The sequence below is a fragment of the Amphibalanus amphitrite genome, unplaced genomic scaffold (assembly GCF_019059575.1).
Source record: "Amphibalanus amphitrite isolate SeventyFive unplaced genomic scaffold, NRLGWU_Aamphi_draft 000374F_arrow, whole genome shotgun sequence".
NCBI classification, from domain to species: domain Eukaryota; kingdom Metazoa; phylum Arthropoda; class Thecostraca; order Balanomorpha; family Balanidae; genus Amphibalanus; species Amphibalanus amphitrite.
The window spans coordinates 420,665-435,703 of NW_024881868.1; the positions used below are offsets into that span (position 1 = coordinate 420,665).

The 15,039-nt window shown below is 47.2% G+C and overlaps 1 protein-coding gene across 1 annotated transcript in view; it reads left to right on the forward strand.

Moving 5' to 3' along the window:
- The window catches only part of LOC122389833, a 42,702-nt gene extending 39,432 nt beyond the window's left edge, over positions 1 to 3,270 (forward strand). The window contains exons 7-8 of the mRNA XM_043382241.1: positions 1,272 to 1,473; positions 2,340 to 3,270. Coding sequence (XP_043238176.1) covers positions 1,272 to 1,473; positions 2,340 to 2,461 — 324 coding nt within the window. The 3' untranslated portion in view covers positions 2,462 to 3,270. The remainder of the gene's footprint in view (positions 1 to 1,271; positions 1,474 to 2,339) is intronic.
- Positions 3,271 to 15,039: the final 11,769 nt, after the last annotated feature.

The following is a 15,039-nucleotide window of genomic DNA, read 5'->3' on the forward strand; positions in this document are numbered from 1 at the left end:
CCACCTCGGTAGGTACAGTGGCTCTACTGGAACCAGGGATGGGGCAGCATCTCCCCACCTCGGCGGAATGGTACGGGAGCCTCTGCGAAAAATCGTCGATTTCGGGCGCATCAGGGAGCATTTGCTCCAAATTCCCCCACCCCCGTGCACACTCACAGCTCTGCCACAGACTCACAGTTCCGCCACAGACTCACAACTACGCCAGGAGACGAGGGTGGCGCCTCGGCCGCCGCCGCAAATGTCGCCGACCAGATGGAGCTCGGTCACGAACTGCTCAATTTACCGCCGAGCTGACGGCCGAGAACCGATGGCGACGGTCATTGCCAGCTCGGCACAGACGACATCGGCCGACCGGACGGCAGTTGCCGGAAATCGGAGTCACTCTGATTTGTTCTCCCGCCCCGCCGACACTGGGCATTGCATTCCGTGACTGCACGGGGGCATAGGGAGCATCCGTCATTTCTGCAAGAAGGAACACAATTCTTTTGAAAATTGTTCAAGGCATGGGAAACAGAAATTGGTTTGCTTTCCAAAGCTGGCTAAGCCAAATATTCGGCGGGCCTAGAGAAGCACATAGTGCAAAAACTTCGCGAGCTTGATGAAAGCCGCCCTTTATAAAGCGCTTCAAAGCGCTGTATATGCAGATGAAACGTGTAGGTACAAAGTTTTGTACTTATAAATATAGAAGTGGGTTAAACATTGTAAAAAGATTGACCGAGCGACACTAGAATGTTGGTGCTGCACTGCCGGATAAGGCAACGTCTCGGTCGGAACTTAGACCAGTCGGCGGCACCCAGTTGATCTATGGTGGGGACGCAATGTGTTACGACGCGGAACACCCTGGCTTGTTTATGTGTGTCTAAGCTTACGTAGACAATTCTTATGTCTTTTCCATGATTGGGTTGTTGCTTCGAAATATACCCCGTGTACAACATACCGCTTATGCACTGCACGTCAGCAGCATGTTTTGTTCCTTTGTACAGTACAGTAGGTACTCGGGGTTATTGAAGGTATTTGGAAATTTCCCGGTGCAACCGTTTTTTTTTTCCTTAGCTCAGTAAAAACGCACGTAATTGATAGGTACTGTAATCTTGTCTCTCAATGCAAACAGTTTGTCTGAAAACATTAGCGTTGCATGTGTCATCACGCTCGTACGTCTGATAGTGATATGACTGTGAGTCGATTCTGGCCGCCGGGGCCGGGATGACCGCCCTGCCCGGCCGCTCCCCGCCGCCGCCCGCCTGAGTGTCGCGTGTGTCTGTGTGCTCCAGACGTTGGCTAGCTCGGTGTGGTCCCCCTCCCAGGTGGTGACGTTCAGCTCGACGCGCGGCGGCATCAGCGTCATCACGGCGCGGGGCCACACGACCACCTCGCACCTGCTCATCCGCTCGGCCGGCGGCGGCGACTCGGGACAGTACGTCTGCAGTCCCAGCAACGCCCAGCCGGCCGCCGTCACCGTGCACATACTGGACGGTCAGTGCTTAGTATACAGGGCACACTTCACATATTTAGGCCCCCTTCTAGTCAATCATTTTGCTTTCGCCGGACCGTACCGTTCCCTCACCCGTCACCACACTAACGATGGGATATTCACCGATTTCACGGATTGAAATGGTAAGTGTTCGAATCGGGCGTCATTCACTAAACCCCAATGAGCCATCATTAGTAGACCACGGGTGTGAGTGTGCGTTAATGGCCTCTTATTCTGAGGCCGGGGCCCATTCTTGCCTGTCATCGATCTCCGGTCGCCTGCGCGGCGACGGCTGCCGGTCCCCGCCCGGGCATACTGTGATGTACCGCCTAATGTAGCCACACGCCGGCGACACATTGATCGCTGACCCATTGGTGCAACGGCTTTTAGAAGCAGGGGACTAGATGGGAGTGGGTGAGCCTTTGTGAGAGAAAACACCGTTACCAAATGCGGATGTTTTGTGCCACACTTCGCTGTGTGCGAACACGCCATTACCTTGATATATGCACCTTACAAAGATGTTTTGCTGCGCTGTTTTCTGGGTTTTGACTTCAATCCTCCGAAAGCTGAGCTTCAAATGTTTTTCATTTTAGCAGGAAGCCGGTACGAGACCTTCGACGAAGGTCCGATTCCTTCTGTGGGCAATATGATGCTCGTCACTTACCTTCATCCTGCGAACTATGTTTATCATGCTCGTCTTCCATCGATGATATCACCCATATCGCCTAGTTTGTTTGTGTCTCTCCTGCATTATCAATCTTCTTCGAATCCGCTCCCTCTTAGCCAGTGATGTGACGCTCCGGTCTTCTGTGATATCTGTCCGCCACGTTCCGTTCCCCACCCAATGACAGTCTGGGCCGTTCCGCAGGGGAGCACCCGGCCGCCATGCAGACGGGCTGCTCGTCCTTCTCCGTGTGCGGCCGCTGCTGTCTGGGCGGCCTGCTGCTGCTGCTCACCACCCAACGACTGCTCACCACGGCTGTCAGCTGATCAATCGGAGCCCCTGACCCCTCCCGGGCCGGCCATGACCTTCACTGAGGCCGCGGGCCACTGCTGGCCGGACCACCAGCGGCGGGGCTCCCTGGGTCCCTACTGTCGTATCACTCCGTGGCGAGGCGCGCGTCATTCCATAGGGACCGACAGGGTCGCACGGGGCAGAGCTGAGGCCTCCCAGGATCACACAGTCATCAGCTGAGACCGACTGGAAGCCAGCGATTTGGAGGCTGACCAGTTCGTATGGGGGCGGCCGGGCCTACATTGGTGGAGTCAAAAGTCGCAGCCGACAGCACCTAGCCCGTGGCTGGCATTGATTCAGTGACTATGTGTTTGTGATGACTCCCTGTGGTTGATATATATGTGATGTGGTGTGATGATGTGGATGATATATATGTGACCTGACGATGGAGCATGACATTGTTTTAACTCTCGCCCAAGAAAGCTTTATATGTGCTGTTGGTGATTGTTGGTGGCCGGTGATGTTCCTGGTGCCAGTCTTGGTGACTTGAAGTTGTGAGCGTGTGATCGGTTCGATATTTGAGACAGCGAGTTGGCGCGATATAAAGGGCATTACTCTGTGTTTGGCACGCGTGGGCCGCTGGTGCATCTGTAGGAGCGACGATACTGTCACGGGGTCACGACATACGCTGTTGAGTGATGACGTGCCACGTGGTTTGCTTCAATGGTATATAGGTATCTACGATCTGACATGTCATCCTTTTATATGATGCCAAGCTGCGAGTGGTTTCAAAAGCTCAATTGTGGGAGTCAATACGACATAGAAATTATTGAATGCAAAACAAGTTTCGGTGATATTTGGACAGAAACAGAAATGAAGTTTCCTAAGTAGGTAACTGATATTGATGAAAAGCTCCTTGAGGGTTCATATGACATTATACCATATACCTACCTATTATGAAAATATATTTGTTGTGACAGTCACTGGGGTACGGTTTCACTTCGTTCACCCAGCGAAACCAGCGCATTTTCATTTCTTACAGCCTTATTCGATCCAGTAAGGTGCCATGATACACTCTGCATTTGACAAGTGGTCAGAAGATGTTTGAAATTCTCTCCCGTATTATAGGTCTTACAGCCTTTGATCGGTCTCCCCCCCCCCCCACACACACACACACACACATAGGGGAGAGCGGGGCCAGTTGAACCACTTTTTATATATTGACATGCACAGCGAGATCTAGTTGTCATATCGAAAAATGCACAATGCCATGAAAAAATATGCTCTTTTGGCTTTATTTTAAGATATGTAAAATTATGTTTCAAACATATTTTGCTGCCAAACGCATGCTTATAAAACAGCTCTACGCCCGTTTCAAATGACCCCGATGCGAGGGTCAATTGAACCAGCCCATGGGGTCAATTGCACCTATCCTTAACAATGGGATGTTTTCCTCTTTAACCCTATTAGTGGCAGGGGGGGTTGTTTTTATCCACCCCTCAGGTTTTTCGGGAATATCTCCGAAACCGCTGAAGCTACGATGCTGAAATTTTCCGACTTTTCCTAAAACTAAATTGGGCACATTCCCTGAAAATTTCAAGTTCATAACTTTACCAGGGGCGGCTCCAGAGCACTGGGAATTGGGGGTCCTATTCGTGAAGCGAGTCATTTGGGCGAAGATCACGATGCTGCACCAGTTTTACGAACAGTGAGTGAAAGGTATCATGTGATATTATATACAGTTATTGTGCATCCTCTTTTGACACGTTTTTGCTATAATAGGCGGATCCAGGCGTCCAAAAAGGGGGGTTATGTTTTACCTCCCAACATAGGTGCCCTGACACCGCCTATGCATGACCAATACAATTGTAGTCGTTCTCTCATAAGAAAATTGTAACATAACAAGACCATTACCACCCTTTTTAGAAACAGTACCAACAAAAACCTTATTTACTATACTTTTTGTGTACCCCCAATCTCAATGATCTGTATCCGCCTATGATTTTTGAAAATGCATATTTTTAGGATCCATGTGAATTCCTGGTTCATTCTCTATCGATCGGCAAAAGTTGCGTTAAGATTGGTTCAGAAACCTGGCCGTGTTAAACAGTCTAAAATGTATCTGCAATTTGCCTGTTTTTACCCCCCTCTACCCCCCCCCCCCCTATTGACATTTTTTAATTTTTATTTTTTAGAAATGTAGATCACGTTGAGCGAAATTGAATGCCGTTTGAATTTTGAAAATCGGCCCGTTAGATCTCGAGATATCAAGGGGGGGTCGTAAACAGCCCCCCCTGCCACTACTAGGGGTATACCAGGAGCCTGCCACTAATAGGGTTAAGGCCACTTTCTTAAGGAGATATTTTGTCCGGTTTACTTTTCCAAATGCTACATTCAATAGGTCGTTGGAAAGCTAAAAGTGCAAAGTTCCTCATAATAGGTGACATTAAGTACATAGACTATGGTAAAATGGGCGGATGATAAAAATGAGAAATATCTCAGGCTATAGTGTGCTTTCAAGCAAAAGGCTGGAGAAAAAGGGGTCAAAAATTGAGGTCTATTAAACTACTATTTCAGTTTAAAAGCTCATTTCAAAGGTGGACTATTTCCTTTAATGTTTACAGCCCCTGAACAATAACCATTGCAAAGGTCACTGGGGTCCATTGAAACGGCCTGTGGCCCTGTTTCAACTGACCCTCAGAGAAGCGTTTCAATTGACCCCATCCGCTCCCGCCATCTCGCACGCGCCGTAAAGCACATGTCAAACGAGCTGGAAGGACGGCATCATGCTGAATGAAGGGCCAAATAAGGTGTTATTCCGGAGCCAGGAGTTCTTCTTTCAGCAAACAAAGGTATATGAGATATCACAAAATATTCATAAAAACGATTTCTCCCAAACGCCCCTCAAAAACACAAAAACAAGTGTCAAATCAAAATTACCGTCCGTTTGCCGACCAAACGCCGTTGACAAAGGAAGTGGTCGAGCGCGGATGCGCAGTGGTGTCGGCAACGCCATATGTTGCATATTGTTGAAAATAAAGCCATGTTTCATCTGACCCCGTGTTTCAACTGGCCCCGCTCTCCCCTACCCTTCAGCCGTTTGATTTCTGGTCAAGCTGGAGCATTGCAGAAAAATAGCGTATTGCCCGTGACGAGAGGAAACCGATGATAGAATTTATGCATTTAGGACAGGTCGGGTCAGGTCAAGTCAAGGCAGCCATCAGACATCCCGCCGGCTTTTCATAGTACCAACCTACCTATAGGTACCGACTGATGTGTTTACCACCGCTGACATCTTTGCAAAATGATGTGGCGTTGGCACCAAAACTATATTCTAAAATGTTCAACTGGGTGCTAAATTTGAGCTAAGCTCCAAAAAAATACCCAAAAAGTTTTAAAAGTCAAAATCGTCGACCGAAGTTATGTAAGGTCAATGGCCTTGAGCTGATCTTCAAGTGACCAATTGAAACTCGCCATAATCCATGGGACAACTATATACCTATCATTTCACATGCTGGCACGTTTCTAATTGTTGGGTGTAAAGCAGCGTCCCCCTCTGTCGTGTAATGGAGCCCCAATATTGGTAAATGGTATATTGCAGCAGCGGCAGCAGCGTGTGCGCGTTGCGGCCCGTAAGTCCCGAATGACCGCTGCCCCCGGCCGCGGCCGAGACGCAGGGTCCCGTTTCAGGATTGGGGAGGTCCGACCCCAAAAATGCGAATTCTTATATATTACGCTCCATTACGGAATTGTGAGATTATCCAGCTCGACCCTCTTGGTGGCGGAGCCCCTGCCGGATCCCGCGCTCTTCCTCACATGGTCACACCGAGCCTGGAAACACATGAAGAATGTACAGTCTATCTTAACCCGCGACCGCCTGGGGGGTCAGATCCGACCCCCCCCCCTCCGTTTTTCTTGAATAACTCATGAACCGCTTACGCTATCAACTTGAAACTAGGCATACCTTCTCCCTCATCAATTTGACGTCTCCTGTAAAAATCTTAAGATTTTTTTAATTTTTTTTTATTTAGATATATCGATTTCAGTGATGTAACTACATGGCGTTTTCAGTCAAAAAGTGGTAAATGTTTAAAAAAATCGCCGAAAATCAAAGTTTAAAGCAAATTGCAAATTAAGGACAAGAATAGACGCAGCTCAACGAGGTCTTTAAAATGGCTATCTCGGATTTTCCATAAAATGAATTTTTCACCCCTAAAAATTCAAAAAACTATATTTTTGGGAAAACAGGTAATAAAATCCAAAATTTTGAGAATTTCCTCAAGTTGACCTAAAAAAAATCGGAATACATGTTATAGAGCTCTATTAGAACATTATGTCCCAAATTTCAACTTTCTATCTTGATTTTTGACCCCCAAATTGTAAAATAATAGCTCCAACATGCATAGGGCATGGTGACGTCATAAGCATTTTCGTGAATTAGAGGCACTTCTGAACATCGCATGTAAAAACAAATGGCACCACTAGATTTCTGTGACGAAGCTCGTCTAGAAAAGTGCATTTTTATGTCAAAAATAAAAAGTTGAAAAATTGATTCGGATTCGGCGTGAAAAATAAGCCATAAAACATGTGTCGCACGCCCATGTAGCAGAAAGTGAAAACCGTAACCTTTCGTGACCTGACCTGACCTTGACCCGTACTTAGTATGACCCCTATACGCACATGGTACATACCTTCACTAGGTATTTGAGGTCATTGTTGGTGAGTTTCGAGCAGCAGCTATCGATTCCGCTGTTCGTAAGCCTAATCATGCAAAACCCCAGAATTTGACCTTTGACCTGACCTTGACCCGAAAGTTGACCTCAATCTTAAAATCTTAAGAGTGCTTTGGAAAGGTCTCGTAGAGACCTTTCGAACGCCGCCTCGCGGGGCTCGATACGACCATTGGTTTTCGAGATAACAGGGGGGGGGTCGGATCCGACCCCCCCCCCCCAGGCTGTCGTGGGTACGGAAATAGCCCAGGCGGTGCCGGTTTAAGGACTGCGCAAAGTGACGGTAGATCCATCAAGTCTGACCGATGAAGGACTGCTAAATTTGAGTCACCGAAGCAATGGACATCCTCGTCCATTCCCGAGGTCAGTTGGTTCGGTGACTTTCAAATTATGGCAGGCCCTTCCTCGGTCAGGCTTGATGGATCCACCGCTACTTTGCGCGGTACTTTTAAGACAGACTGTACGTCCAGACTGTACGTCCAGTCTGTCTTAAAAGTACCGCGCAAAGTGACTGTGGATCCATCAAGCCTGACCGAGGAAAGGCCCCTGCTATAATATGAAAGTCACCGAACCAATTGACCTGGGGAATGGACGAGGATGTCAATTGCTTCGGTGACTCAAATTAAGCAGGCCCTTCCTCCGTCAGGCTTGATGGAACCACCGTCACTTTGCGCGGTACTTTTAAAGGGACCCTCCCACCTTAACATTAGATTTGAGTTGAGATGGCCAAAATGGGGTCCCTGGCTCACAATTACCGGTTTCGGCACTCACAACATCGAGAAATGCCTTAACCCTCGCCGGACCTATTGGTTTTCTACATACGCGCCGGCCGAGGGGGGGGGGCGGGTACGACCCCCCCCTCGCCGTTTCGCCCCTGGTGGAGCTAGCGCGTCGCGGAAAAAAACGAGCGTGTGCGCCGTTACGAGACGCAGAGATTGGTACCCGATTTTAAGGTCCTAGTTCAACCGGTGACCTCTGAGGTCAGGTCAAGTGCCCCAAGGTACGGTTCAGTTTTTGGTGAATAACTTCGCAAAAAACGGCCGCAGAGCGCCGATTTTGGCAGCATCGTGTTCGTCTCGCTCAGGCGCGTCGAATGATATACTTTTTGTCCGGGTCAGGTCAACTTGGGGTGTTGAACTCAGGTCAAGGTCAGGTCAGCACCCCCAGGTCACGAAGTTGGTCGAAAGAGGTCATGTTGCATATCATTCGATTCGGCAGGTCTTCCTGAGTTTATTGGTGGCTTTCCCGACTCGCTAGCTCAATTTGATCAAGAGTTATTGACGAAAAACTAATATGACCTTGATGACGTCATAAATGACGTCACGCAAGGTCAACATTGCAAAAGTGACGCATCTAACCTTGCAAGGAGTGCATCAAATCACGATTCTGTGTGCTTGAGATAGTTGGAGATCGTTCCCGGCGCCAGAATAGCAGTTTTCATTTTTCCCCATTGACTTATAATGGTGAGGTCACGAAAATGACCTGACCTCATATGACCTTTAGGAAAAATCCGAGATATACAAGTTGTGGGACTCATAATGGATACTAGATCCTGCAAGTTTCATTTCCCTGTGACATCTCCTCTGGCAGTGAGGGCGTTGCGAAGTTGCGACATCTGAAGACCGTGCAGAGGTTCACTTATGACGTCATAGGTCAGTGACCTGACCTGACCCAAAAATGCGGTTGGTGTCAAAAGATCCGGCTTGGATCAAAGGTCAGGTATGCCAAGTTTCAGCTCTCTATCGCCAGCGTGTTCCGAGCTATCGCGAAAAAAAACCCTATCCCCCCTCGGCCGGCGAGGGTTAAATCGGAAATATTAAATTTCAAAATTGCAGCATTTTGATTCAGAGGGGCTAATGCATAGGAATACCCCTCTGAATGTGTGACGTCAGCGCAGATATCTAACGATTTTTAAATGTTTGACTAAAACGTTTTGTAGCACGCGGTGGTATATGCTGCTTTGCGCGCAACAAGTGCCGCACTATCAGCTGCCAAACTATTGCTTCCAAATAAAGTCGCTAGGAACAGCGGAGATCCCAAAAAGTAAACAAAAGTAAAAGTCTAATATCTTGAAAACCGGTGAATATTTTTCGGTGAAATTTGGTAGATATTCGTTTTCGCTCTTTCTGAACCGAGCGACATCACTTTCATGCCAATTCATAAACTTTTTGAAGGTGGGAGGGTCCCTTTAAGACAGACTGTACGCTGACATAGGTACCTATTTACCTACGCCAAATCGCCATTCTGGTCTGACGGTCTCCAGAGACAGTTCACAGGTCAGAGGGCATTTGGATCAGGATTATGGTATTTCCGGGATCGGTGTAGGAATGATTAAATGGATGGTACTCAGTTTCTTCACGATCCGCCGCTTTTTACGAGTTATCTGCGAAAACCACCGACGGTCCATCCGCTTCCTCCCCCCCCCCCCCCATATTAACCCCCAAGTGCGAGGGTTATAAAAACAATAAGCTCGCGTTTATCCAGAAAGTCATACTGCCCATACTGGCAATATCCGATTCCATTATTACGTCGTCTTGGAAGTCAGCTCTTTGTTCGATAGGCCGGTTTTCGGTTCGCAAAAAGCTTCGATTCCAGTCGGGTCTAAAAAGTTGCGGTGTCCGGCACTGAGCGGCGAATTGAACCGTCTCGTGTTCCACGGAATTGTAAGCGCGGCCTGGCCCATTGGTCCACCGATCGCAGTGGTCCAAATAAGGCACGTGAAAAACATAGTGATGGTATTCTAGTCGGGAGAGGAGCTCGGCATTCGCAGCGAGTGCCGTCGGGCGGTGCCAGCTCTGATTATTGCCACCCACACAATCTTCAGAGGTCAACAGCGTTCGAAAAATGACCCACGGAACAGAACGTTCCTTTTTACTGGTACGTATTGACTACAATAGCACAGCATGATGGTAGGCAATACGAATATTATGTAAGCGTTGTTTGCCTTTCTAGACACAACTATTTTCGTAAATTTACTCAGACCGAGGGCGGGGTCGTGAGGACATTCCATTTCCGGTTTTTCTGAGCTGGAGATTTTCAAATTGCCGAATGCGTGCAATTTTGCGTACAATATGCGTACAATTTTGTTATCTGACTTCCCAACATCAGTGAGCAGAGATGAGAGACACGTTCAAGCCATAATAGCGGATTTAGGTATTAACCCTCGCCCGCACATGGGGGGGGGGTGGTTGCCACCCCCCAGGCAGTCTTTCTGCTCTGCACTCAACATTTTTAGAGCTAGAAGGCTGATTTTTCGTATAGCTGCTTGTCTATCCTTTCTTGATGTCCACTGAAAATTTCAAGTTTCTGTGATTTTTGGTTTCGGAGATATGACCTTGTTTTTCAGGTCATGTCATGACCCAAATGGCCAATTCTCAACATCTTGCGTTTGCCATGGGCTTTGTGAGCTTTTGACACCCTGATTTCGGCCTTTTTTGCCAGTCTTACCTCCCACCTATCATGGAACATGTTGTTCGACGATGTACAGGGGTCAAGGTCAGGGTCAAGGTCAACCTAGGTCATCTAAGATAATTGCGTTTTAGGCAAGCTGAATTTACTTTTTGTGAAGTTTTTTGACTGCATTTTTGGTAAAAGCTTCTCAGATCATGATTTCATGTGATATGGACCCAAAAACAATCGGTGCACACATCAGTATACACACAGACACACACAGACATACAAACACATATAATTGACCTTGACCTAACTTGATCTGAAATGACCTCAGCAGCAAAATTCTGGTCGGATAGTGTGACAAAGAGGTTCTAGCTGGCTTGGCACCAGAAAACAGCATCGTCATCGGTATTTGATAAGCAGCGCACTTGATATCCAACGGTGACCCAAAACAGCAACATTTTTTAGTTTGACCTGACCTGGAAGGTCAATGACTGACCTGAAAAAGTAAAACTGGGTATCATTGGATTCGTCTCTTCCCAAAGAATCTTTTTGGTCTTTACTGCTAAGCTCTATCTCCAACAGGAACGAAATGGCGCGGGGGGTGGCAACCACCCCCCCTCCCCCATGTGCGTTCTAGGATGGGAAAATGGCATGTGCGGGCGAGGGTTAACACGCGCAGTGGAAGGGTTGCGAGTACTACGCCCAGTGGAGGGGGGGCGGAGGTCGCCCCCCCTACTAAGATCTCAGCTTCCACTAGAGCTAGAAAGACGGAATTTGGAGGGTAGGTGGGGGCCTAGGGGAACTCTATTGTGTGTGAATTTCATGACCCTAGGTCAATATCTTCAAGGTCAAATGAGGTCAAAAGTGGTCAAATCTGCCATATTAGCGACTTTTTTGCGTTTATACGCCGATAACTCAAAGAGTTACCGGCCAATTTTCTTTTTTCTTTCACTATACGAAAGAACATACATTTGTGAGTATGTATTGTGAATTTCTTGTTAATCCAACGATAAATATGGCAGTTAGAAGCCTGCTAAGCGTAAGATGTCGCCGGCTGAAGCGGGATCGGCGGACGCGGGAAACGCGGCAATCACAATTTTGTGTTTACACACTCATAACTCAAGTTGTTACCGGCCGATTTTCAAAATTCTTTGACCATAAGATTGCCTGTACATTTCTTAGTCTTCTCACAACAATTGACGCGAATCGAATATAATCAGCGGTAAGGAGCGCGATGTAAAGACCGAACTGTCCCGCCCCGGCACAGTCTACAATTCAGGCGGCGCGTAACGGCTAGCGCCGGCCGCCGCGCCGCCGCGCCGCCGCGGCGGCAGGATGTTTGACTTTACACCGCTATTATTACTAGAAAAGTTGTGACCCGATTTTTTTATTTCTTGCACGAGAAGATCCGCAGTTCAATTCTGGACAGGTAGGCAAAATTTCACATTAAAGGTAGTGTGCCACCTTTGAAAGATTTCCCATTTTATTTTTCCTAGGATAAGAAGCTTCTGTTTTTACCTAATATCGCAAAAAAAAAAAATCAAAAATGGGCCTGGAATAGTGCCTTTTTCGCCTAAAAGTTTTTCGGTTTTTAGATATGTATAACAACTGTAGTGGGCTCACCTGCAAACAGGCGTCGGGCAACAATCGCGAATGCGGCGCACTTGTGACAATAAGCAAAGGTCATTATAGTGTAACGACCATACGACGTACGGGAATGAGTTATCAGCTGTTTAATCGTAGACAACACAATGTCGAGCCTTAAACTGTAAGCCCGTATTGGTATTGTTTCTTTTATTTGGCTGTCGAACATTATTTATGGTTTGATTTATGATTTGATTTGATTTGATATGATTTTATGTAAAATAATTGATATGAAAAAGCCGTCTTATAAGTTATGACCCCATTTCACCACACGCAAGTGGCAGAAATGACAATGATCAGCTGACGCATTTTTCTTGGCCGAAGTCAGAGCGCGCGGCCCGACGCATCACGCGTATTTGGAAATTCCGACCTCGACGAGCATCAGAAGCCACCTAACAGGCGTGTTCGAAACCGCAGGAGATGATGATGAACGGGTTTATCGAAACTTGATTGGATGAGCATATCGGTAATAGCGATTTCAGTGTGTGCATTTATTGTTCATAGTGGTGTGAAATGTGGTTGGGGTACGACCGACAACCCGTCGGGGCGAATTTCGCACTGGGGTACTCAAAATTTGAAGAATTTAAGACGTTTCCATGAGTTTTGAAGGTATGGATAAGTTCTAAAAATCCGGTTCTCCTTATCTGGGCCATTAACTCCATACGGTCCAAGAAAGCTGGCACACTACCTTTAATATCATGTTAGCGGCGCGAGTTATTGGCGAAAAACAGGAGGGGTGGGCGAAATCCGCCCCCCCCCCTTCCACTGCGCGTGTTAACCCGCGCCCTGGTGGGGTCTGTTTATAACGCGACCTGGTGGGGGGGGGGGCTATTTCCCCCCCCCCCACTCGTATCTCCGAAACTACTGGACGGATCCGCAAAATTCAAACGGCGTTCGAAAGGACTGTCAAATTTGTCGAAGGAAACCAAATTTCATTGACCTCGGGGTCACCGATGACGTCACAGGTCAGGTCAAAAATGAAATGTTTCACCGTTCACGGGTCTTCTAGGGAATGCAATATAACACCGAGGAAAACGTATTTTGTCGAGAATCAGCGGTAGGGCGTCAGTTGCCTAGTAGATATGTTGCTATTAGAGGTCACTGGCAATACCAGGTCAGGTCACAGGTCAGGTCACCAAGGGTCACAGGTCAGGTCACATGAGCCCAAGTTTACTAAGGTTGTGTGATACATGTTTTATGGCCAATTTTTCATTTCCAACTCAATGGTGTTGGTTATACGACTATCAGGTACGGCTTAGGTCACTTTCTGGTGAAGTTCAGGTCAAGGTCAGGTCAAGGTCAGGCCAAAAAAGGTCAAATTTTAAAGTTGATAGTTTTGCATAAAATGGGTATTGATTCGATGCACCTCGTCACGGGGAGTCTAATGGTGGTCTTTGTTTTGCGCTACGGGGTCTAGAATTGCTAAAAATTGAGTTTGAAAATTTGAAGTCATCAATTTTGAACAGTTTATTCGCTATAACTTCGCCAAAAAAAAGAGGTATCAATCTCAAATTTGGTATGTGGATGGAAGGCGGTAAGGACTATCACATATATTCCGGTTTTTGCGAAATTCAAAAAACTTTTTGGATTTTTCGATTATTATATCCAAAAAATCTATTTTTGATTTTTGAGGGTCAAAATCCAAAAATTTCAAAAATCCGAGATAGCAGTTTTGTAGCCCTGTCCAATCTACAGCTTTTATGTCTTTATCATTTTTTTTGTATTTGCAAAGCTATGGGCCTGACAGCTCTTCCCGCGAAACCCTTTTTTGGGTCGAAAACGGCAGAACATGACGTCACTCTGACGTCATTTCCGGCCAACCTATCATAGCCTTTGGAAAAAATTTTGGTCACAATGTGTAAAATTGATGTCCGGGAGGGTACTGAAAGTTTGGTGACGATCGGCGCAGTGGTTCTGGAGATATATCGAAAAGTCTGGAGGGGGGGCAAAAAATAGCCCCCCCCCCCACCAGGTCGCGGGTTAAGGCCTGGCTACACTATGCGCTTTCTGCGTGCGTTTTTTGCGGGTTTGCAGGTTTTGCGTAATGTCGTGCGAGAAAAATAAACGATAGGTAGGGGGAATAGGTCAAAAACGCCCCCCGCGCGAAACCTTCTGTCACTCAACCTAACACAGATTACTCAAACCTTTGGGCACCATCATGTAGCTCATTCTTTTTACTACGCTTTGAGACCAAGAAAAGACACCTGCGTGTGGTATTCAACCCCCCAAAAAGGTTTTCGCATACCCTTACAAAAGGGCGTTTTGCCTCACACCCTGGGTAATACGCCCACACCCATGTGCAAAGCGCCCCCACCCCATCCATCAACAGAATATGATGAACATGGCAGAACTTGACTCATTTGTGGTCAACCTATCATAGCCTTTGGAATAAAATTGTGTTGCAATGTGTAAAATGGATGCCCGGAGGAGTCCTGAAAGTTTGGTGACGATATCTGCAGTCGTTTAGGACATATCAGCAAAAAAAAGGACAGGGAGAGGCCTTTTCGGCCCCGACCTGCAGGGCGCTTCCCTGCACTCTCACCACCGTGCAAAACGCCCCCTTTCAGAAAACTGGGGGCGTCTTGCCCCATGCATCGAGTAGGCGTCTTTCCCCATCCACTCCATTTCCGGTCAACAAAATATTGACAAAAAACGCGCCACTAACGCCGCAGCATAATAAATTCAACAGAATGACAATAAAACGCAGTCTTGAGTGATGTGCAGTTTGTGCACAATAGCAAGTTTTGTGATATAAAGAGGGCACCAAAATATTAGGAATCTTCTGTAAAAACAACAAAAACAACACCCAAAACCAACATCAGCACCTACCCACGCTGCTCCTC